This window comes from Populus nigra, chromosome 7, assembly GCF_951802175.1.
Source record: "Populus nigra chromosome 7, ddPopNigr1.1, whole genome shotgun sequence".
Lineage (NCBI taxonomy): Eukaryota > Viridiplantae > Streptophyta > Magnoliopsida > Malpighiales > Salicaceae > Populus > Populus nigra.
The window spans coordinates 20,754,372-20,780,407 of NC_084858.1; the positions used below are offsets into that span (position 1 = coordinate 20,754,372).

General features: G+C 33.0%; 2 protein-coding genes across 2 annotated transcripts; both read left to right on the forward strand.

The window, feature by feature from the left end:
* The first annotated feature begins 357 nt into the window (after positions 1–357).
* On the forward strand, positions 358–3,430 carry LOC133698899 (uncharacterized). The gene is made up of 5 exons (XM_062122005.1): positions 358–775; positions 1,423–1,486; positions 1,614–1,778; positions 2,614–2,679; positions 2,787–3,430. Exons 1-5 carry the CDS (start codon positions 477–479, stop codon positions 2,982–2,984), a joined length of 792 nt encoding a protein of 263 aa, XP_061977989.1. The 5' UTR covers positions 358–476; the 3' UTR covers positions 2,985–3,430.
* A 7,223-nt stretch (positions 3,431–10,653) lies between these two features.
* On the forward strand, positions 10,654–12,588 carry LOC133698364 (transcription factor MYB8-like). Its single transcript, XM_062121259.1, has 3 exons — positions 10,654–10,867; positions 10,970–11,099; positions 11,933–12,588. The coding sequence occupies exons 1-3, from the start codon at positions 10,702–10,704 to the stop codon at positions 12,399–12,401; spliced, it is 765 nt and encodes a 254-aa protein (XP_061977243.1). The 5' UTR covers positions 10,654–10,701; the 3' UTR covers positions 12,402–12,588.
* Positions 12,589–26,036: the final 13,448 nt, after the last annotated feature.

Consider the following 26,036-nt stretch of genomic DNA (forward strand, 5'->3'; position numbering starts at 1 on the left):
ACGGCCTCCCATAAGTAAAAAACAAAGGTAAACTAATATTTAGGTCCTCTATATCCATATCTATTTCAGAATAGTCCTTATAGTATGAAATGTCTTCACGTGAGATTTGAGGTGCAACCCAAAATAACCCTTTTAAGTTTTCAATAATGCTACAAAACAAAACAAAACAAAAAAACAAAAAGCCCTACTATAAACTTAAATAAAACCATCAAGAAAGAGTTCTTATATACCACACGAAAAAAATACTATAAACTATAGATGACAAAGTAGAGCATTGCGCACTCTATAGGGACTAGAATGTAGTTTATCATATAAAAAGTAAAACTGAAAACACGTTGCCATATATAAAAAGGAGAGAAGCCCTTTTTTTAATGCACAAACTACGAAGGATAAGAAGGAAGAGAACGAAAGAAAGGAAAACTTTTGGTGTGTTTGCTTACTGGTAAAAGATTCGTCAAACTTTCTTTGTTTGTGAAATGGGGGATTTGGAAAAGCAAGTAGAGGTGAATGGAAGGAAGGAGGAAGAGGAAGAGGAGAAGCTGTTATTGGAAGGAATGAGTGTTTTGGATTTTGATATGTTATGTTCTACTGTGGCTATGCAAACACAAGGCAAATACTGGGCCAAACTTGAAAGCAAAGAAGAAGAGGAAGAAGGTGATTTGCGTCATTATAATAATGGAGTTGGAGGTGGCGGTGGTGGTGGTGGTTTCAGGATGTGGGAAGGTGAAGTTCTTGATTGCTTTGATGACCGCCGTATTGCCATTGAATCTCTTTGGTAATCTTCTATCTCTGTTTCTGTTTTCCGAGTGTTCCGTGATTAGAATTTACAAGGAGAAACTAAACCCTTTAAGAAAAGATGGAACTTTTCATTTTTTTTTAATTATTCCTTTGGTTTTGTTGTGTTTCTAGCTAATTATTGCTTTGCGTTAAATTTAATGAAAAATTATTTTAGTTTAGTTTACGTTTGTGTGGAGTCTTTTAATGTTAATGGGTTTGGGGAGTTTAATTGGATATGGAAATTTCATGATGGCAGCTTTAAATTTGTATTTTTTTTTAAAAAAAAGTTTGGTTTATACATGTTACTATTTGATAATAATTTTGTGTAACATGAGGTGAAGAATTCATGTTTGTAGCTTTAAATATATATTTGTAATTCTTCTTTAAAAAACTGTTTATGTGTGGATATTGACTTTAATTTTATGGGAATTTAATAGTTAAAGGCAATGCTCAGAAGGGATTTTTTTTGTGTGTGTTATGATGAATTATCTTCAATGTTGATTTGTTTATTCTGGTCAATGATGCCGTCTTTGGGCCATTGAACATAGAGTTTTTCAGGCAAAATTGGATTCTTCCTTTTTTTTATTGGTATTATGTGTTTGAATTTTGCTCTGACTTCAAGTAACCGTGCACTTGATGTTGCAGCTGTCCATGCTATAGATTTGGAAAAAACATGAGACGAACTGGTTTTGGTTCTTGTTTTCTTCAGGTGGCATTTTCTTGCAATTCTTTAAATTTTAAGAATTTAGATAACTAAAGTAAGATTTTGGCTTTTACAAATTCAAAATGTGATCTTTATGCAAATGAATTCTGAATTCATAAATGTGATTTTGCAGGGAGTCGTATATTACGCTCTTGCTTTCAGTGCCCTTCTCAGCGTTGTTGCCTTTATTGTGACGAAGCATCTCTACTTTCTGTATTTTTCAGTTGCAATTACCTTCTTTATAGGAATGTATTTGGGTTTCTTCCGCACACAGATGAAAAAGAAATTTAACATCAGGGTGAGCATTTTATATCATTGTGTTTAACTTTTGCTGATTATTTGGTTTATTTGCACCATGAGATGGCTGTATTCTTAGATCTTTGCTTCTTGTTTTATCTTTTAGATTATGTGCGTAGAAGCACAGCTATATTCACATTTGTATTTGATATTCAGATTAGCTCTCTTTTTGTGAATCGAACTTTGACATTTAAGTGTATTTGATATACATTGTGCCTTCAATTGTCAAATGTAATGGGAATTTGTTGGAAGACCTGCATATATAAGTGTTCAAAGTTTACTGGCATCTATGAGAATCATCATGCAGATTTTTTTGTTCTGGACATTCGAGTGCTAGTGCATATGAAGTGGAGCTAGAAGGAATGACTTCAACTGTTATTGGTTTGATAGGCACAACTACTTTTACTGTGTGACCTCCAAACTTGTCAGTTCAAATGTGTTGACAGTGCTTTCTCATTTGTTTGAGTTTTGTTTATTTTCTCTATATCGTTGTATCACTTTGAACATCTGTATTATAAACCTAATGGTTGCAGTTTACTTTTTCATCAATTTCAAGTTTTGGTCAGATTATCTTATTTGTGCTTTGCATTAACCACATTTGAGGAGGAATTGAACTTCTGTCAAGTAGATCTATTTTAGTTTGATTTTAACACAACCTCCACGGAGATTATCAAAATATTTTCTCTCTCATTTTCTTTCATTGGTTACTTATTAGTTATTAGAGGCTACCTGATTCTTCAACTTTTGTTTCTGAAACTTTCTATCTTTTAGACTATAAGTTGCAACTAAATCATACTGACTCTATTTTCATTTTTTTTGGAATGTGTTCATTTTAGGGTAGTGATAGTTCCTTGGATGATTGTGTCTACCATCTGATCTGCTCCTGCTGTTCATTATCCCAGGTTCTTTTCTGCCGACCTACATATAAATTTTGATTGTTGTTAATCATAGCCAAACGCTTGGACGATTCTGAAACCTTACTATAAGCATTTCATCTATAATGGAGCAGGAATCCAGGACATTGGAGATGAACAATGTCCAAGATGGTATCTGGCATGGTCGGGGTGATACTATATGTGTAGGTAGTTATAGTGAAGGAAATAAAGTGTTCCTGGAATTGCACCCGCCTTCTGCTGTTGCAGCAAAGTCCCCTGACATTTGCAGCATGCAAAAAAGCACTGATCTCAGTGACCAATCTTCAACTTGAGGTTTTTGGGCATCCATGACCTTTGATCTCTGCATCAACATATTATCAGCTTCCGCTTGTTTGTTTCCCTGAAGAAAGGGTTGATACACAGGCTGTATCACCAATCTTGTTTATGAGAAGCCATCAGAGGGCAGCGTGGAGCATTTGCTGCCTATCCTAAGAACGCTGCCTTTTCAAATCAAGGAAGATGGCCTGCTTTAGAGTATCCGATAAAGAAGATTTTTCCAGTCCATGCGGACAACTAAGAGTTGCATTTAACAAGAGTTTGGTTATCGGTTAGACCCCTGTTCTTAATGTGCTTTGCTTAGCTGTGAAAATTGTAAATATTGTAGCTACGTTTATTCTGTGAAGCAACACTATTTATTTCACTCTGGCGGAGTGCGATTCTACAGCTTAGATTTTATCAGGAGAAATCAAGTGTATCAACAGCCTTGGCTTTTGTCTTCCCTGAAAGCTCTCTTGATAATAGCTTAGAAACTGATCTACTCGGCCCTTAATGCACTAGCAGATTGAGAGCATTATAGATTATGAAATGCAATGGTACACGCTAACATGATCAAGGTACGCAAAGCTTTAAAGTAAAACTTTTAGGTCCCAAATTATATTTACCTCTCTAAGATCTTGAATCTCGTACACCTCAGATTCCATATTCCAGATTCCATATACTTTGAAGGTATACTTGTGTGTAGGGACTCCATTAAAATTTTGTTCTTTGGGCTGGTTGAATGACCCTTTTCAGTATTTTAGGATTACAGAGGAAGAGTTGAATACACTTAGTCGATTAGCCCTTCTCTCAATTATTCAAATTTGTCATGTGTTTATAATGGGTAAATCACATAAAACCTAGCCACTAACAACTCTTCCTCTCTTTTTTCCTCCATTCAAGCAGGGTCACCAGCAGCTTCCCTCTCATCTACCCCTCTCTCTTCCATCTCCTCCACAACCACCACGCAATCCTTACAATATCAAAAACACCAACTCCAGCCAGCACTCTTCCATTTCCAACCGAAATAAATTACTTCATTTATATGAAATTGATGCATTAAGCTGAATTGGAGAATGTAAAATCTGGAACGGGCATGCACTAGCACCTAACTGAATATGGTGTTCTTGGGTCAGGATAATATCCTTTGATTCTCCAAAAAAAATTCCCATAAAGTCACTGATGTTGCATTTGCCGGTGTTAGTGATGGGGAGAGGGGAAGACTACTTGAGGGATTGCTGGTCTTGGTTGTGGTGGTTGTTGTATGGGTCTGCTGCTCTGAATTCTCAGTTGGAGTCCCTTGGTTGTTGTGGGGTTGTTCGACAGCGTGGTGCTGGACTGGTCTTTGACGTTGACTATTTGGGTTGGTCAACAATGGGTGGCTACTGTTCGTGGGTGATGGCATGGTTATGGCTGTTGATCTGGGGAGGATGAACTGGTTTTTTTTCTGAAGAGAGAGTAAATGTAAGAAAATGGAAGAGAATGAAAAAAAAAAACTGATATATTATATATGAGGATAAATTCATCTTTGATAGAGTGCATAAAACAATTAATGCTGGTTTTCCATGACTCTGTGCTCATACATGGGTAAACTTTGAAGTTCTAATGATGTTCTTTCTCTTTTAACTGCTAATATATAGAAATATGACTCAAAAAAAAAAAATTCTTTATGAAATAGAAATTTTGTAATTCACATGTTTTTCATCGCCCGCAATCCAGAAATCAAAATCTACGACACTATTTGACAGATGAGAAAATTTGTTTTCTTTCCTTTAAAGGAAAGGACCAAGGGTTTAAAGGCTTCTTACGACAACTGCTGAGGGTTGCTTAGGTTTTCTTTGGTTTTGAAAGGGAGGCAACGTCTTTCAGTAGAAAAGCGAAGAACAAATTCTTCAAGGAGCCAACAACTTGGAATTCAATTTCCTCAAGGAGGCGTGAGCCTCAAGGAGCTACATTTATCATGGAGCAATCATTTTTTCTGATGTTAAATGTATCAAATACGTTGGAATCAGTTTAATTATGAAATAAGTTTTCTTTTATAGGATAATGATATTGCTTAATTATGATTATGCAAATACTTATGCAATTGAATTAATTCTATCTCTCTCTAAATGTATTGCCCGTTAATGATTAATCACTATTTACATGATTAGGGAATTAACTATGGACTGAAAAACAATTATTCTGCTAATGTTTAAGATACTATAAGAAATTAATAGGATAATGGCCTTATGTAGTCGTTTGAGTTTCATTAATGTTAAGAAATTTTAACAAGTTTAGAATTTTTGCTAGAAATGCTGAAAATTATTTGTTAAGATATTATATTAATGCTCAATAAAGATTGATGAATAGAGGTTAGAAAAAATCAATTATATACAATAACAAATATAGTAATTAATTCGATCATAAATGCCTTATAGAATTAATTATGGTGAATAAAAAATCCTAGAACATTATTATCATCTTGGTTTGGTTTAGACTTAATTATTTAATTTAACTTTTGCTATTTTATATAGGACGAACAAATCGTTCATCAAATATATCATAATTCTTTCAAGTGTGAGATTTTCTTTTTTATCATGTCGAGCATTTGATATCATTTATTTGTCATATGAGTCTGTCATAATTCAGTTTTGTGTTTTCTCAAAATTTATTATTTTTTCATGTAAAAAATACTTTTCTTTCAAAGGAAAAAAATAAAAAAAGAAGAAGAAGAAAAAAAAATGATACTCCAGATCAATCAGGCACACACAATTGTTTAAAATGCAAGGTGGATGGACAATTTGGAGTCTTGTTGAATAAATATTAGAAAATAGATTGAAAAAGTGGTCAAGGTTACACAAATTAAAGTTTTGAGGATTAATATGGACAAGATTGCAAAGTTTGACAATCAAATTTTGACAAACTTAATTAAGAATAAAGTTGAATATAAGAGAAAAATTGCAAAATAGAAGAAGCCAATGACTCAATTGAATTTTGGAAGAGCTTAAATGGTTTATTTAGGGGCTAAAATGAAAGAAAAATAAAGTTTGAAAGTTAATTTGTTCAAAATTGAAAGAATTGATAAGTATAAGGATGTAAATTGAACTTTGGATTGGTTTAAATCAAATTTCAAGAGTCAATTCTTGTTAAATTTGCAAGGAATAAGGATCCAGGGACCAAAATGAATATAAATTGAGGTTCTAACAATTTAACTAACTTAATCAGAGGTAAAATTAAAAGAATTAAAAATTTAAAGAGTCAATTAAGATCTGAATTGAAAAAACCCAAAACCAATTATGATTTTGTAAGAAATGCTAAAATCCAAGAGTCCAATTTCAAAATTAAAGGGGTGAGATTGAAAATATAATAAATGATAAGAACAATATGGAGCTTAGTTGAAAGTTTTCAGAAGTTTAGGGGGCAAATTGAAATATGACTTTAATTTTAATCTAGTTCCCTTTTAACAGACGACGTGTTGTTTGGCTGTAAACCAAGGCCGCAAATGACATGTCGCTTAAATACTGTTTATTTTCTTCTATCTTTTGAGCCGTAGAAGCTGCCCGAGTGGTTATGTTAGCAGCCATGGTTCAACCAAATCTTCCCACCAAACCGCACTAAAGCTTCCTGAAATCATAGCCCAAATCACCGCCTTCAAATATCACTAAGTTTTGCAGTTTCCTTCTCCCCTAAAATGTTCTCGTGGCACAACAAGAAGCTGTCCCTGACAGTCTAAGAAGATGAGTCATTCAAAAGGCTTCGTTCTCCCTGAAAAGTGGAGGAAATCAGATTTAATGGGGATTTTGCTGATACCTTTTGGCCTATAAGAACTTAATGACAAAACCGTAGGGAAGGGTGGAGAGAACACAAAAAATAAATAAATAAATAAAAACTAGCCCCTGCTTCTTGATTTTCCCAATCACAAGTACCAGCACCCCTGGCTTCCATTTTTTCCCGGCAACAATACATCCATCACACTCCTAAAAAAAACTGAGAGCCATGTTTACAACACCCTAAGCAACAAACCCTTTCTAAAAACTAGTCTGGATTAGTGGAAGGAAAGCAAAGAGAAATAGTAGCAGCACAACAACGGGTGTGTTTTTTCCCCTTTATTTCTTCGAACTCTTAGGCCTTCCTGCTATGGTACAAGAATATGATTAGGGTCTGTGTTTGATTAGTTCAGATGGTATTCTAAGTGTATATTCAGAGCATGTGATGGTTTTTTTTTTTTTTTTTCACTTGGAAGTTCAGTTTCTCTTCTGTTAGAGAACCGGTATCATTTTGGAATGCAGAGCCTTAGATATTTATTGACAGTGGCTAGTATTTTGGCTTAAGTTTCTGGTTTTTCATCTTATCTATAAGTATATGTTTGATAATTTTCTATGCTCATTGCTTGATCTGTTTTTCTTGGGAGAGCATATGTTAATCAAAATGATGAACAATTCTGGGGAAGCTTATTTCATCCTTTCTGCCTTTAAATATGCATGCTTTTCTTATAAGTAGAGTGAATTAAGAGGCTTCTAGTCCGAGTAAAATGATGAACAGCTTTTTAAACAAAAACTCTCTTTAAAAATAAGATCTCAATGCTATATATTTGTTCCTTTTCTTTTATTATTATTATTTTTAAAGGTCGATGTTAGGTATTATATATTTTTTTTAATGTTGAATCTATTTGTTATATAATATACATGATTAAAATAAGCAACTGAATTATACTTAAATATTGGCTTCATTTGAGTTAATTTTACAAACATATAAGTTGTATTTGGTTAGTATTTTAGTAAAAAAAAAAAAATCAAAAATATATTTGAGTAGATGAACAAAAACAAAAGCATAAAAAGTATCTGTTACAGTTTTATAATGAATCTCTCTAATTTTAAAACAAGAAAGATACGTCCCATACATCCCAATTGCATTCATTTTTTTTAAATTATTATTATTATTTTTTTGTTGAAATTAATTCTCTCTGAATTCAACCCCAACAAAAATATTCTAAGTTTGCAATGAAAACACGTTGAATTAAGCGTCCAAGAAGGGAACATATAATGGGGAATTCCACGAATGCCGACATCAAAGAGTTGAACTAGTTTTTGCCAATGTAGAGCTCTTAGATTTGATTTATTATTTGTTTTAACCACTTTTATCAAATTAAATAATTTAATCAACATCCACATTTTCTTAATGTGGCTATCTTATCTAGTTTTTACCTAGACCATGTGATTTAACCATGGAGGTTGACTGCTACAAGGGCTTGCTCTTCTATATTCTGTTCTTGAACAATGAACTTAAAAATCACAATCAACTCAAACCATGTGCTACACGCACGGCTTCTGTCCTTGCACCATATTTTCCACAATGTCGGTGTCTTGTTCGTTGAAACCGGAGAGGTTATTGGCAAATATTATAGTTAAGATGAAAGGTTTTGTAGTTATCCATGGATGACTAATCTTGACCTTATAACGGTCAGAATTATTGGTGTTTTTTTAATGTCTCTTTACAAAGTGAAGGTGCTAGCTGTCCACCGTCCTGTCCATTAGTAATTCTTAAAACGAAATGAAATTGAATGTGATTTCCTTGGATTTTTCTTCACCGTCTACAGTAATGAGAAAATGAAGAAGAATAAACACACACGAAACATGTTTGACAAAATGCCAGAACGGAGAGAGATTTCCTAAAGGTATTTTCTCTAACTTTTTTTGCTTTCATATAATGGAGCTGGAATAGTGAACATTTATAGCCAACATTACATAACCAAATCATAACAAACAATTACAAGATTAAATCTAAGCTGTACACCCCATCATTTTCTGATGCGCACAACAATTCTAGAGGATCACATAAATGGGATTCTGTTATTTTCATCCAGAGGCGTCCTGGCATGTTGAATTGGTGCTGGCATGGTCCAGTGCCTCAATGGTCCCCCTCGAGTCAAGTTACACGTGGGAGATAGTAAGAGCCGAGCAAAGTAGGTTGAATCGAATCGGAGAGATAGTGGCTTTGTCAGGATGTCTGCCACTTGAAACAAATGCAACTTTAAGTGTTTTGGCTGCAACCCTTTCTCTTACAAAATGAAAACCAAGCTCAACACGTTTAGTTCTAGAATGTAATAGTTCTAGAATGTAATACAGGATTGACGGACGGACATATAAGTAGCACCTAAATTGTCGCACCACAAAGAAGGTGGTGGATCAACTAAGAAGATAACTAATTCTTTTAGCAGTGACTGAATCCAAAGGATTTCACAGGTGGTGATCGCCACTACCTTGTATTCAGCCTCTGTTGAAGATCTAGCTATGGTGGGTTGCTTCTTAGAGCCCCAAGAAACGAGGTGCGAGCCAAAATAGACACAAAAACCACCCGTTGAGCTGATTTGCGGTCATCTGGATACCCTGCCCAATCGGCATCTGAGAAGGCAGTAAGTTCAAACGAAGAAGATGAGGAAAAGTAGAGACCAAGGTTAGACGTGTGATGAAGATAGCGTAAAATACGCTTGACAGCCTGTCAATGAGAGAGACACGTGGATAATGCTTGAACTGATAGACTTTGTTGATGGCGAAGGAAAGATCAGGCCGCGTAAAGGAAAGGTACTGGAGGGTCCTCAAATGAAGGCCGATCGATAACAGAGAGTTTGACTGTGGAACACATAGGAGTAGACAGGACTGGTTTAGACTGTGCATGTCTGTCTTGTGTAATAAATCAAAAATAAAAATGTTGTGGTCATATCATATTCTACTTGAAGAATTTTTAATTTATTAAAAACAGTGTGCCATTTGATATTTGTTTTTTTATTATTTTAATGTTCTGGTTAATTTACGTGCATTTCAACTAATTTTTAAAAATTTTAAAGTTATTAACTATATAAGTTTTCAATAACTTTAAAATTTTGATATTAATTTTTAAAAAACAAATTCAAAACATAATCACTAACTCATGTGATGAATATGTGCATGGGAAAAAAACAATTTATATGCTATATATTCTATTCTTCATATTAATTTGGTTAAATAATGGTTTTACACATCTATAACCAGACGAGGTAGCAGGCATGTAATTATTGAGACAGTTCATTAAAGTTGCAGTGCAATATATTCTAGTCTTTTCTTATTTTTTTTCTCCTCAACTTCTTAATCCTTGCTTTGTTTTCTTCTTTAATTTAAACAATCAAGTTACTCAGTTTTTCGCATACTCAAACTATTTTTTTTTATCAGATTAAGTTGGTAATTTAAAGGTTAAATTTATTAACTCATCACAACTTTCAACAACATTTATGATATTTATATATATAACTAATTGTTGACATGGAATGTGTTAATAATATGTTTGTGGATAAGATAGATAATGAAGCTCATTGCACATATTTCGTTAGAAAACTTTATAGGCCTAGTCTACAGGGAGATCATATCGCTGTAATAAACCAGCCAAGGTCCGGAAAACTTTTAAATTAGATTTAGAAGATAATTTCTTCTAGTTAATTTCCTCTCTCTCTCTCTCTCTCTCTCTCTCTCTCTCTCTATATATATATATATATATATATATATATAATTTTTTTTTTCTAGTCAGGAGTTTCATTTTTCAACTAGTCCGTGAATACTTTGGAAATCTTGAACTTTGAAACACGTTTTCCCACTGGAATATATATATATATATATATATATATATATATATATATATGGGCAATGACTTGACTCCGGCAGGTGTTATATTAAATTGAAGTTAAGAATTAATCAACTGGAACAACTGGTAATCCAGATAGACATGGATTTTACATGCATCAAGCTGGCGACGATGAGAAAGATTGCACATAACTCTCAGAATCTGCCTTTGAAAAGAGGGGCATGGAGTCCTGAAGAAGATCAGAAGTTGATAGCTTATATTAACAGACATGGCATTCGGAATTGGATTGAGATGCCGAAAGCTGCCGGTAAGGAACAATTAGTACTCATCTTTAGTTGAATTTCAAATATTTCACCAAAGAAAATGGCGACAGTGAGGTTTCATTGCTTTGTTCTCCGATTTCTCTTAGGTTTGTTAAGGTCAGGGAAGAGTTGCAGGCTACGTTGGATGAACTACTTGAGGCCGGATATAAAGCGTGGAAACTTCAGCATGGAAGAAGTGGAAACCATACTCAAGCTGCATGGGATTCTTGGAAACAGGTAAATTAAATGCTCTAAAATATGGATATTCTTCGTTAGGGCAAGATTTGTTCCTCAAATTCCATTTCTTACTGCTTCATCTTGGGTGATCTATTTCACAAGTTCCACTTACCTAGTTCCCCTTGAACAATTATTAAACACATGACAAGTTAGATGCATGATTTCATGCAAAATCACAATAATGATTCACAAGTGCCTATAGGAATTAAATTGAAAACTAACCAATATTTTATTAAAAAAAATTATTGGACACTTTTTTTTTCCTTATTTGAAAAACAATGAAAAACTTATATTGAAAAACTAAAGAATCTATAAAATGTGTTTTTCAAACCAGTGCAAATATGGAAAACTAAAAACCTAGTTTTTTTAGTTTTCTAGATGAAAAAATATTGCATTTAAACCGAAAGTTCCAGTGTTTTTTTTTTATTTAACTCCATTTTTTTATTTGTTTTATATCATTTTCCAAGCTTTCCAATATCACTTATTTTCTGCACTTCTTAAAGACCATATTTAATGTAGGTAACTATAGGTTCAATCTCTCACAGCCATGAGGTGTGCACTTTTTGAAGACAAAGTTCCTCCACCTTCTGAGTGGTGAGATAATTCCTGTTGATCCAACAACCCTATAGACAGGGGGATTCCATGAATATTACTCAAATATATACTCGAGCTACTTCAAAATTCTAACCTCACTACTAACAGCTTCTTTTAGTTTACTATGACTTACAAGTATGATGTATTTCAAGGTTTTTATTTTCTTGATCATCAGGAAGAACAATAATTCAGAGCTTCTACATAAGTTCAATGATTTTACTTTCTTTCACCTGTCTCAGATGGTCTGCAATTGCAGCAAAATTACCTGGAAGAACAGATAATGAGATAAAAAATTTCTGGAACACCCGCTTGAAGAAAAATTACGTAAAGAACAATATCAATACTGCAGCGCAAGCACCGAAACTGCAAGGAACACAAACATCCACAGCAGAATTCAAGAAAAGGAAGTTATATGAAAATATTGACGTTCCACTTCCCACTGCTCCAAAAATATTGAAGCCAGAAGACTCGGAGGGCTCATCGAAGCTGCCTATCAGTTATTTTTCTTCAAGCTTTAATCTTGTGAATGATCTCATAATTAATGAAAATCAGATCATAGAAGAGAACGTTGGATTACTTGAATCAAATGGAGAACAATGTTTATGGGGTCCGCAATTTTCAACTGAAGGTCAAACATGCAGGGTGGAGGATTATGGAGATACCTGCACAGTTGAAATGTGGGTCCAAGAACTATTGCATGGAGTCTAGCTATATCTACGTCCCTGTGGTTATACATGGTATTCTGGTATTTATATATGCTATTTTTATTAATTTTACACCAAGGACATTTTCTAATATGCTTTTTATGCCAAAATTACGTTTTTTTTCGTTGTTAGGTATTAATCAGGCTCCTATCATATTGACATTGATTTATGGAAATTTCTTTTTCGAAGTTTCTACGGGTGTGTGAACATAATTTTTTTTTTATATATATAATTGGCCAACATTTTATATACACACATATATATATATATATACACACACACACACACATATATATATATATATATATATATATATATATATATATATATGTGTGTGTGTGTGTGTATATGTATATATATATATGTGTATATGTATATATATATGTTTAGGTTTAGAGATTTAACTTCAAATTCTTTATACATTTGCCCACACAACGAACATATATAATCGTGTTAATTTGTTGCTGGATATAAATCTAGTAATATAAGCAACAGATTTGAGGTTATTGGCATTGTGGTGATCATCTTTCAGAAGTGAGATCTCTCTTATGGTGGAAAAAAAAGAAGAAATTCTTTGTTTTTTATCAGTTAAAAAAATATATAGTTATCATCTTTTATTTTGGTTACTATGAACCTTAACTAATCTTAGGATCTGGATAAGAAGATTAGTTGTATATAGGGAGAACATATCACTCCTAGTAAATCTCATTTAAAACAAGCTGCATTGTTTATTTGTCTGATATAAACTAATATATTTTTGTGTTGTCTAGTTGTTAATCTGTCTAAGATTTAAGAAAAGTCTTTCTCGGTAAAAAATCCTTAAACCATAACCGTTCTCATGCCAAAACATAAAAATAAACTAAACTGTCTTTTTATTTAATATTGAGAATATGTCTTATGTATAAGTTTCATAATCTCTGATACTAATAGAAAATGAAATAAAGTTTTTGGTGTTTTTGAAATGTAGACCAAGTTCTAATGGCTTTAATAAATTAGTTATTAAATCTAAAAATATATGCAAAATAAAAAGACTATTTTTTATGATTTTTTAATATGATAAAACATGCAAGTATAATTTATTTTTGAGAGACTTGACCATATACAGATTAAAATAAAAAAATATGTTTTTGAAAGAAAGATTTTTGTTATTTTTTATGGAAAAAACCTGATTTATTTAATATTGAAAAAATGACTTGCATGTAGATCACAATTCTAAATATTAAATATGAGAAAAAAAAAATAAGGAATTGAAAATTAATGGTAAGATGATCAAAAAATTTGTAGCTACTATGAAAAGAGGAGTCGAAGATGTTAAACTTCAAAATAAGAACATATCTACGACGAAATGCAGTTGCTAGCAAGCTATTTTAGACCATTAATTGCTTTTTTTGTTAGTCAATGGAATTCATTAAAGCATCAAAGAACAAAGCCACAGTGAAAAGAACTTAACAAGAAATAAATTCTCGTCCTTTGAAATTATAATTTTTTAATACTACAAGCTTGACATGCAATCAAGTCGACTATGCTTTTAAAGATTTTTCTTCACCAAGTACGGTTATTAATTCAACATCACAAGACAAATTTAAGTTCAAACTTGGGGTGGGTACTGTTTCTCGTCTTAGTCAAATTTCTTATGCTTGCTTGTGGCTCATAGGTAGATTTTTCTCTTCTTTTTTGTTACTAGGAATAATTGCTAGGTTAGGGATGTTGGGGGCAACGTTCGTGTGATATAGTAAAAAGATGTTAAGAAAAATTATTAATATTCTTTGAAAGGTTAGAATTTTTTGAATGATTAGGGTTTTTTAAACAATTTAAAATTATTATAAATACATATATACTAGGTAACTCTATTTTGATATATTATAGTTTTGTTCTTGTAAACATAGATATATTATCAAACCATATTAAATCTTATATTAATTATAGTTTTTGTCCTATTATAATATTCATTAATAATTGCTACAATTGTTTTACAACTATTAGTGTTACGATAACAACTTGTTAATTTTAGAACGAAGAATAAAATGATGGCCGATAGGAAACATGTTCCAAGGAAATCTTTAATGCAAAGTACAAGGTATAATGTTGCAGTCCAGGCATCATGGAACATCTTCACTGTTAGGATTGACTATGCTCAGCCCTTTCTTTCATACTTCCATAAAGAGAAATCTCATAGCTGTAAAGCATTACAGGCATTTGCGAAGCTCTTTAATAGAATAAAAAAAAAAAAGAAGAAGGTTCCATATTCTGATCTTAAGAATATGTATACAACCTATAACCTATGTTTTACATTGAATCACCAAAACAATTTGCATTTCAATTGCATCCCTCAAGGTTCAAAGATTTCCAATTCAGACACTTTGTCCTTATCCATCTTAGAAGTGCATTCACCATAAATTTTTCATTTCCTGCCATTTTTATTTTTATGTAATTTTATTTTTATGTATTAGAGTTATGATATGCAATTTTTTAAATTATTATAATCTTTTAAATAAAAATATATAAAAAATATTAAATAGGAAAAATATAGCGTAATAAAAAAATGTCTTTTTTCCTAATAAAAAAATATAAGAGAATACAAGGATATATATATATATATATATATAGAGTGAAAGAAATTTTACCTTTTAAAATATTTAAATGAAATAGCAATAAAAAAAATGTCTAAACCATATAACAAATATAATATGGAAAAACATACATTCTCTGTATTTTGTTTTATTCTATACTCATCACTAAATAAAAATAAAAATAGGAAATTTTATGATTAATTTACCATACCAAACACAAACCAGTCTTGTCTTCAGTATCCCACCTCGTATTATTTCGTCTTTACTCTCTTGTCCTTTCTATCACGTGTGTCATTTCAAGCAGAGTCTATAGGACCTTGTTCATTGGATCAAATCATTTATTCTATCTTATAAATTTAATGCATCACTCGATTATATATAATCAGTTTCATGTAAAAATTGATGTTTGCTGCCAAGTTTCAGTGGCCACGATGATGGTCCCATTTGGTTGGTAGATGGCTCGAAAGTGGATGTATAGTAGGATTTCATCACTTTAAGGCACCTGGAAGATGGTCCCAGTTGAATGATATGCCTGTTAGATTTATTGTTACTATATAAACAAAAACAAAAAGGGGAAAAGAAAAAATACAAAAATTTTGAAAAATTTTGAAAACAAATATACCAGTGGGAAGCGTATATCAAAACGCCTAAAAAATCGCTAAAGACTGGTTGAGAAATCAAATATTAAAAAATTTAACAATATATTTTTGACTGTTGAAGGTTTTATTGGCAAAGAAAATTCAGTTTGAGAAGAGAAATTCAAAATTAAATTTTTAAGGACTTAATTAGAATTTTCAAGGTTTAATTGAATTTATTGAGAGCTTAATTGCAATAAAATTTGATTTTTTAAAGTCAATTTAAGCTTTAATTGAAAGAAATTAAAGTATAAGGGTCAAAATGTAATTTTTAAGAGTTAATTTGATCAAATCAGGAGCTCAATTGCATAAATATTTAAGTTTAATGGACAATTAGGGAATTTATTGAAAAAATCCAAAACCAAGGACCAAACTGGAAAAGACACGTGAATGTAGGGGTTGAAATTGAGTAAATCAGGGGCCAAATTAAAAAAAATTAAAGTTTGTTGATCAATTGAGGGTCCGAATGCACAAATTCATAACGAAGGACTAAAATAAAAAAGACGGTCAACTTAGGGGCTGACAATTGAGTTTGGCGAGGGTGAAATTACAAGAAATTAAAAGTTTAGAGACAATTAAGAGTGTGTCATAATTGAAAAAACAAGGACATAATTGGAATTTGCTAAATCCTAAATTAAAAAACCTAATCTCACACAGACAATGCGTCATTCAGACTTAAAAAAGAGAAGGTGAGTGAGAGTTGACAACTTCAAATCATTGAATGTGGAGCTAAGACTTTCAAATTGAGTAAGGTTGGATTTAAATAATAGGTGCGCATCACCTCTACAAACTTCAGGTGGTTTTAAGTGATGATGATATCAGAATTGATCTGATGAAGCCTCGAAAGTGAGCAACTTAGTCAACCAGGAATGAAATACAATTGTGTAACAAACCAACTTTCTTTTCATGTGTTTACATTCAAATGCTTCTCATGGGTTCTTATCAAGAGTCTACAACCCTTCCCTTAAAATTAAAAGGTCGAGAATGGATTGAAAATTCCCAAAAAAACCCTATAAATATCCCTTAGGATCAAAGGGAGGGGGTAAAAAAAAAGGGAGGAGAAAAGGATAGGAAAGAAAAAAATATTAATTTATTAGCATAAAAAAAAAGGATTTAGAAACCTAAGAAAATGATACCAAGTTTACGAGAGGCAAAAGTTTTCAAAAGAAAACAAAAGGAGACAGTAGCTGTTTTAGGTATTCTTCTAATCCAAAAACAAGCTCTTGTGGCCTGTTTTAGTTGTTTTTTTATTTGTTTTTGTTATATATTTATATTTACAAACATAGAAAAGAGATTTGAAATGTTTAATAAATAATGTTGTGTTCCCCTCTTTGTTGTTGTGTTTTTCATTTAATGATGTTATTTTTTAAGTTTTATATATATATATATATATATATATATATATATATATATATATATATTTAAGTTTGTTTTTGACCATATAATGTTGTTTTAGTTTGTGTTTTTTACCTAACTTATGCATGTTAATGTAAAGGTGTTTACCTTAGCTTTGTTATGCCTGTTCATGCACAAAATGGGTTCAAAAAACCAAATTTTAATCCATGTTGCATGAACATATAGGCTGTATTAAGTTGTTGTCTTCTGGGTTTGGTACCTCAAGCTTGATTTTGGTGTTTTGATGTTTTTTTATTAGTGTTTTGAATTTAAATATGTTTGTGTATGTCAGTATGACTTGTTGGGATAAAGAAAGCATGTTTTAGAAGCCAAAAGTGCCCATTTCTAGGTTGGAAAATACCTACCTTTGCTGGGTTTTTGTTGGGTTTCTAAGAAATGTTTTTTGTGTTCTTGAAAAGAACATTGTCTTAGACCCTTGATTTGGATCAATTTTGGTCCATTTCTTTGTCTAGAACACTTCTTTGGACATGATTAACAAATAATCCATTATTTATTTGCATCAATAACATGTTTATAATAGATTTTAATTCTTGGGTTTCGGTTTTGAACCAAAACCCATTTTGACAAAATTGTGCATTTTAAGTGAAAATTAAAGTGATCAAATGCTAGATTATTGTTCTTGCATGATTTCCAACAAGTATGTGCTTTTGTTTTGACCACATCTAGTCTATGTTGGGTTTCATGTCGGTTTAGGGGGGGTTCTTCGTGTTCTTTCCAAGAACATTACATTAGCTACATGATTTGGATCAATTTTGATCCATTTCTTTGCCCAAAACACTTTTTCGGACTCGATTAATAAATAATCTAGTGTTTATTTGTATCACTAACATGTTTGCAATAGATTTTAATTTTTGGGTTTCGGTTTTGAACCAAAATCCATTTTGACAAAAATTGAGAATTTTAAGCGAAAATTGAAGTGATTGGGTGCTAGATTATTGGTACTTGCATGATTTCCAACATGTATTTGCTTTTTTTTTTTGTTTTGCCAAATATGGTTTGTGTTGGGTTCCATGTTGATGGGTTTTATTTCGGTTTCTAGGGTGTTCTTCGTTGTTCTTTATTTTTTTGTGCATTTCATCTGTTTTGTTTGAATTTTTTTTTTGAGTTTTTGGCAAGTAATCTGTTTTTGTTTTTTTTTGCTTTGGTTTTGTTTTTAGGTTAAACCAAGATTTTTTGTTCGATTTATGATCAAACCAAGGATTTCAAGTCATCCCAGTCGAGTTAACCAGGTCGGGTTGGGTCGGGTCAAAAGGTTTATACCCTGTTTTGTTTGCAATTTTTTTTTTGTTAAGGGTCTTTCGTATGAAAAAATGGTGTTATTCAAAGATGCAACGCAACTATATATTCTACTTTATAATTAAAAACTAAATATTATACTATAAACACATATATTCTCCCATCTCTAACCTTTAATTTTGTTTTAGTTGGCCCTAGTTTCTAAAGTTTTAATATACAAAACGACTTGAGCCCTATGACCTCCTTAGTTTTCTTACATTCAAATGCTATGCATGCACCCACTAAGGAGACTTAGACTGATTTTGCATCGTGGCTTGATCACCTCTAGCTAGTCTTTTCTTATTTCATTTTAACTAAGCATGTCAACTTGCTAATAAATTAACGGTTTAATTCATATAGTCAGAACCTATAGAAACTTGAGCCATTCAGAGTGGACTGTATATGAATGGCTCTTTTACTGGTTTTCTAAAGGACTGAGAATTTTTAACTTTGAAAAACACGTTTACCACTGGAAAGTATGATATACTACTATATGGAAGTGAATCCAGCTGTTTTAGGTAGAACTTGTAGTAGTCTAGACATATATATGATATTACTACATGTATGGAAGTGAATCCAGCTGTTTTAAGGTAGAACTTGTAGTAGTCTAGACATATATTCTCAAGCGTCATGAGACCCTGAAAAATATTCCAAATAACTAATATCAGAATCTGCCTTGAAAGAGCCGCATGGTGTCCTGGAGATTGGAAGTCAATATACTAGCTTATATTGAGACTTGTGGAATTACAAATATTATTTCAGAGTAGAAGCAAAATTACTGAATTTAACGTCCAACCTTTATATATATATTCAATTTACCTCATTTGAGTATTTATTATCTTAATTTCATTTAAAACCATTGATTTGTTTCGATCACACTTTGCATCTTTCGTTTTTGTTCCAACAAGCCCTTGTATCTTTCATTATAACTCCAATTAGCCTCTACATCTTTCACTTTGTTCCAATTCCCCCCCTCCACCCAATTCCATAATGTGTAAATTTCAATTTCTTCCCTAAAGATTATGAAATTTCTCAAAAAAATTAAAATAAAAATAAAAATAAATGAATTTAAATTAACAAAACTACAAACATAAAATGAATAGAATCTATTTTTTTATTAAAATAAATTTTATAAAACATGAGGGTTAGTTTTTCAAAAAATTCTCAAATCCTGCCACCTTTGATTCTTACTTCACAACAATATCTTTTCTTTTATCAATACTATAGTTAAATGAAAATTAAGATTTGTCAAAGAATCAGTTCAATCCAAAAGCTTAGGCTGACACAAGTCCATATTATCTTGTACTTAATTTTTATCAAATAAATAGGAATGATGATATTCAAACTCATGACTACTTAGTCATTAAGGCTCTGATACCATGTCAAAAAACTAGTTCAACCAAAAAACTTAAGCTATTAGGTGAGTTCTCAAGATATGATTTATGTTATTCTCTATCAATATTGAAAGTAATCCTACACTACCAGAAATTCGCTAAATAGCAATGGATTTACCGACGGAATATGTCTGTTGGTAATTTGAGGTTGAAATTACCGACGGAAAATTTTTCCTCCGTAATTCAGTCGGTAACTACTAACGGAAAATTTTTGTCGGTAGTTACCGACTGAATTACAGATGGAAAAGTTTTCGAATTAAAAAAAAGGTGGGTCGCTGACGTGGAGGTTTTGGAGGGTTATTTTTTCCGACGGCATCACGGATTCAAAACGACAGCCCGTACAGTGACGTGACCGGTTCGCCATTTAAATTGCCGACGGACTCACTGAGGGATTTGAAATGGTAGATCCGTGCGGTGACATGTTGATTTTTCTGTCAGAATCACCGACGTAATCACCGACAGAGTTTCCGTCGGTGAAACCGTCGGAAAAAGTTAATATATGTCAGCTCTGTCGACCCTCTCCTCCCCTATTTCTCCTTCTTCTTCCTAATCCCAACTCTCCCCATCTGCAAACAACCATTCCCCCTCCCCCCAAACAAAAATCTCCCTTATATCAGCACAACAAGTTATATTTCTTGAAGTTTTGTGGTCACAACATCCGTGTTCTGATTTACTGACGGATTTTATCAATTTTTGTAAGTACGTAATTCTATCTTTTTAAATTTTAACATTTAATTAAATGTCAATTTTATTGTTTTTTTAGTATATGTATTTTGTTAGTAGATGTACATGTTTTATTGTTATTTCTCAAACAAACTTGTAGTATATGAATGTATAATTCTATACCTGTTATGGTTTGTTTTAGATTTTGTAAGATTGTATTTGTTTGTAAATTGTTAAAACTTTATGGAACTACCGAAGTACATGTGCTGTTTTGAAATAATTAATAGCTTGCTTAATGAGCCTGTTTAAAGTTTTATCAATGGTATTGCGGAGTGATAATTTCCGTAAATTTATATATTTTAATTTGTATGGACGTTGATAAATGATAATGAATATTTAATATTTATGAGAAGTTGTGATTGGTTTGTTGGATAATCTTGAGGTAAAGTAATATTTTTGCAAGTTTATTTACCTAACTTAGTTAATTAATACATGATGTCATCATAATTTTATAGAGGTTCGATATAAGTCATGGATGATCGTTCATGGATGTATCGAGATTCACCCCAAGGATTGCTGAGGATGGATTATTGTAACGGGGTTCAAGATTTTATTAATTTCACAACATCTATTCCCAGAAATGTTACTGGAGGCGGTATTAGGTGTCTATGCAGGAAGTGTCAAAATAAAAAGTATTTGCATCCAGATGTTGTAATGATGCATCTTCTACACAAAGGGTTTATGGAGAATTACCAGTGTTGGTATGCATATGGAGAAGTATTTGGTAGTAAGAGGAGAATGGAAGAAACGGTGGTCGGGTCTACTTCTAGTGCTAGCAACGTGCATGAAGCAGCAAATGACAACACTAATCCTTACATAAATATGGTTATGGATGCAATGAGAATGAATCAAGGTAATGTCAATCAATGTCCAATCGTAGAAGAAGAACCTAATGCAGATGCAGCTAGGTTTTTTGATTTGTTGAAAGATTCCGACGAACCATTATGGGATGGCTGCACGAACCACAGTAAATTATTGGTCGTAGCACAGGTGTTCACCATCAAGTCAGATCACGGGTTGAGTGAGGCCGGGTATGACAAGATTATTGAATGGGCAAGAAGCATTTTACCTGAAGGGAACAGGCTGAAAGAGAACTTTTATGCTGCGAAGTCCATGATGAAACCCCTCGGTTTAGGATACTAGAAAATTGACATGTGCCCTAACTTCTGAATGTTATACTACCTTGAAAATGCTGAGATGATCGAGTGCATGACATGTAGGCATTCCCGTTACAAACCTAGAACTGGCAGGGGAAAGACTCTAGTGGCACATAAAAAACTTAGATACTTCCTGATCACACCTAGACTGAAGAGGTTATTCATGTCACCAAGGATTGCTGAGCACATGATATAGCACCAAGCACATGATGCGGTTGATGGAGTGATGGTGCATCCTTCTGACGGCGAAGCGTGGAAACTCTTTAACAGTGTGCATCCTCAATTTTCAGCTGAATCAAGGAATGTGCGTCTTGGGTTGTGTACAGACGGATTCAACCCATTTGGGTCATTTGCTGCTCCTTATTCTTGTTGGCCGGTCATACTCACAGTTTATAACTTGCCACCAAGAATGTGTATGAGGCCGGAGTTCATGTTTTTATCTACTGTCATACCCGGTCCAAGCAGCCCGGGGCGGAATATAGATGTTTGTCTTTAATCGTTGATTGATGAGTTGGCGCAGTTGTGGTCCTCCGGAGCTTTGACTTATGATATATCGATGAAACAAAATTTCCTTATAAGGGCGGCTTTGATGTGGACTATCAATGATTTTTCAGCTTATGGAATGCTTTCTAGTTGGAGCACGCATGAGAAACTCGCATGTCCATACTACATGGAAAACAACAAGGCATTCACGCTAGCAAACGAAGGTAAAGCTTCTTTTTTTGACTGTCACCGTCGCTTCTTGCCACTTAATCACAGGTACAGAAAGAACAGAAAAGATTTCTTTGTTGGCAGAGTTGAAAAAGATGTTGCATCCCCGTGTCTTTTTGGTGAAGAATTGCATGATGTTGTCTCAGAGTACGGTGACATTATGTTTGGCCTTCAATCAGGTAAGCAAAAGTTTCCTGATTTTGGTTTGACCCATAATTGGGTAAAGCGAAGTATCTTTTCGGAGCTTCCTTATTGGAAGACCAATCTGCTCCGCCATAACCTTAACGTCATGCACATCGAAAAGAACATATTTGAGAACATTTTCAACACTGTTATGGATGTGAAGGGGAAGATAAAGGACAACATCAAGGCTAGATTGGATGTAGCTTTATACTATAACCGTAAAAATATGGAGTTGGTTTATGATGAGTCACGGGTCGCAAAACCAAGAGCAAGCTTCGTGTTAGAGAAAAACGCACAACTGCTAGTCTACAAATGGCTTAAGAGTCTGCGTTTTCCGGATGGACATGCATCGAACAAATCAAGGCTGGTTAATATAGAGGACTGCAGATTGTATGGAATGAAGAGTCATGACTGCCACGTGTTTATGCAAACACTCATCCCATTAGCTTTTCGTGATTTGTTGCCAAAGGGAATATGGGATGCACTCACGGAGATCAGTCATTTCTTCAGAGATATATGCTCCAGCAAGTTGAATGTTGATCACATTGAGAGGCTTCAAACGAATATCGTCGAGACACTATGCAAACTTGAGATGATATTCCCTCCATCATTTTTTGACTCAATGGAGCATCTCCCTATACATCTACCGTTCGAGGCAAAAGCTGAAGGACCGGTCCAATATAGATGGATGTACCTATTCAAACAGTTAGATATTACAGTTGCAATGTAATTCATATATAAAAGTATTTTATATGTTTTTCTTAATTGAAAATACTTGATTAATATTTCAATGCAGGTACTTGTTTAATCTCAAGAAAAAGGTTAAGAACAAGGCGCATGTTGAGGCTTCAATATGTGAGGCCTATATTGTTGAGGAGATCTCAACATTTATCTCGTATTATTTCGAACCTCATCTGAGAACGAGAATCAATCGCGTTCCACGGCATGATGATGGCGGTGAAGTGCCTTCCAGTGGGAACTTGTCAATATTCTCCAATATTGGACGACCCACACCTAAAAATGCCGTAAGAGGAAGATATTTGTTGGAAATAGAGTTCAAACAAGCACACAACTATGTTCTATTTAACTGTGATGAGCTGAGACCTTTTATTCAGTAAGTTTATACTAATTAAACTTTGTTAGTAATATACTGTTAATTATATATTGTAATATCATACACTCATTATCACTTGTAGGCAACATCGACAATATTTGCTCTCCAATAACTCACAGCTGACCGAATCCCAGATCTTTCAATTACAAGATGAATAGTTTGCCACGTGGTTCAGAACACATGTAAGCACTATCACAAACTCATTCTAACTTGCAAAATTACTGTACGTATGCATGTCATTACGAGATTCTCGTTCATTTATTGTTTATTGATGTACATTACATACAAGGTTTATCAAATGGGAAGGAGTGCGCCTAAGTCATTGTCTTCACTAAGCCTGGGGCCTGAAAGAAAATGTAAGTGCTACAACGGGTATTTTGTCAATGGATATGTTTTCCATACTGAAGAATACAGGCAAGGAAGAAAGACATATAACAACGGTGTTTGTGTTAAGGGATTCACTAGTAGTGAGTTAGAAGTTGACTACTATGGTAGATTAGAAGAGGTCGTCGAACTGCAATATCATAACAAGCATAATAGAGTGTTTTTATTCAAATGCTATTGGTATGACACGATTGACAGAGGAATCAGAGTTGATCCGCACTATGGTCTGGTCGAAATCAACTCAAAAGCTAGACTCCGCAACATAAACGATGTCTTTGTTTTCGCAAAGCAATGTCAACAAGTTTATTACACATACACCCCTTCATTTAGAAAGGATCGATCAAGAGTGGATTGGTTGTCCGTTTTAAAAACGAAACCTCGGGGTCGTGTCGAGGTTGTTCAGGATGAGAACGAAGACACAAGTGTGCGAGATGAAGTCTTTCAAGTTAGTAAGTTGGTTGAACCATATCGAGTTGCTCCTTCGATTGAATTGGAAGAAAATTCAAATTTTCATGTTTTCGATGATAGTCTTGTTGATGTTGACGCAGAGGAGTTAAATTTTGTTTTGAGCTCTAGCGGACAAGCAAATATCGATGAAGAAGATGATATTCATATTGAAGATTGCGATGAAGGTGATGACAATTCAATTGATGACGAAGAAGAAGAAAATTCTGACTAACTACCAAAATGAAGCCCTGTGTAAACCCTTTTTTATGTAATTTAGATTATGGATGATATATTTTGAAACACAAAATATTTATTACTTGAAATAATTACTTGAAATGCCACAATTACGAAATAATTACTTGAAATAATTATAGATCGAAATGCCACAATTACGAAATAATTACTTGAAATAATTATAGATCATGGATGATATATTTTGTAACACGAAATAATTACTTGAAAAGCCACAATCACCGACGTCCATACCGACCGATATAAGTCCCTCGGCATTTTACAGAGAGTTCAAAAATAATTACTTGAAATGCCACAATCACCGACGTCTATACCGACGGATATAAGTACGTCGGCATTTCATAGAGAGTTCGAAAATAATTACTTGAAATGCCATAATCACCGACCTTAATACCAACGGATATAAGTCCGTCGGCATTTCACAAAGAGTTTGAAAATAATTACTTGAAATGCCATAATCACCGACCCTAATACCGACGGATTTATATCCGTCGGCATTTCACAGAGAGTTCGAAAATAATTACTTTAAATGCCACCATCACCGACGGACATACCAACGGATATATGTCCGTCAGTACGTTGTCGGCGGGTCAAGTTTACCGACGACATTACCGACGGACCACACGAATTCCAAAGGGTTGTGCATTAAATGCATCTTTGACCGCGTCATCTTGCCGACGGACCATGAAAAATATGGAGGGTCATTAAAAATTTTGGTGCGAAATTCAAAATTTACCGACGGCTTTTTAACACTTCACCAACGGAATAAATTAAAATAATAATTAATTTTATATCGCTTCAGTTCATTGTTTCTTCTCCTCAGTTTTTCACTGATTCTTTCCTCTCCGTTCTTCAAAGGTTTCACCAGCAATCTCTATCAATTTTTCTCGTGAATCTCCATCAGTTTAAAAGGTATGTATGTCTTCTATTTCATTTTACTTTAAGGGTTTTTTTTTTTGCTATTTTTTTTGGTATGTTTTTTGTTTTGGTGTATTTTTTGTAATGTAGATAAAGTCTATAGTTTTTTTTGCATAATTCATTGCTAAAGTCTATAGTTTTTTTTTTAATTTATTGAATATTTTTTTATTGTTGTATTGACATAATTATTATTAGTTAATTTGTTGAATATTTATTGTTAATGTTGAATTTACCATAGAATTAGTAATTGAATATGTTTGAATAATTATTAATTTTACTCTATTATTGCATGATTTGTGTTTAATTTTTTGCATTTACTTTGATTGTTATTGTAGAGTTTTTTTTTTAATTTATTGTTTTGTTGTATTGGCATAATTATTGAATAATTTTTTGAATTGTAATTGTTAATGTTGAATTTACCTTAGTATTAGTAATTGAATATTTTGGAATAATTGTTAAT

Excerpts from the sequence above, each read along its gene's own strand:
- LOC133698899 (XM_062122005.1), top strand. The coding sequence starts at position 477 with ATGGGGGATTTGGAAAAGCAAGTAGAGGTGAATGGAAGGAAGGAGGAA. Across the intron at positions 776-1,422 it reads ATTGCCATTGAATCTCTTTG|CTGTCCATGCTATAGATTTG; the intron begins GTAATCTTCTAT and ends TTGATGTTGCAG. Across the intron at positions 1,487-1,613 it reads TTGGTTCTTGTTTTCTTCAG|GGAGTCGTATATTACGCTCT; the intron begins GTGGCATTTTCT and ends GTGATTTTGCAG.
- LOC133698364 (XM_062121259.1), top strand. The coding sequence starts at position 10,702 with ATGGATTTTACATGCATCAAGCTGGCGACGATGAGAAAGATTGCACAT. Across the intron at positions 10,868-10,969 it reads TGAGATGCCGAAAGCTGCCG|GTTTGTTAAGGTCAGGGAAG; the intron begins GTAAGGAACAAT and ends GATTTCTCTTAG. Across the intron at positions 11,100-11,932 it reads CATGGGATTCTTGGAAACAG|ATGGTCTGCAATTGCAGCAA; the intron begins GTAAATTAAATG and ends CACCTGTCTCAG.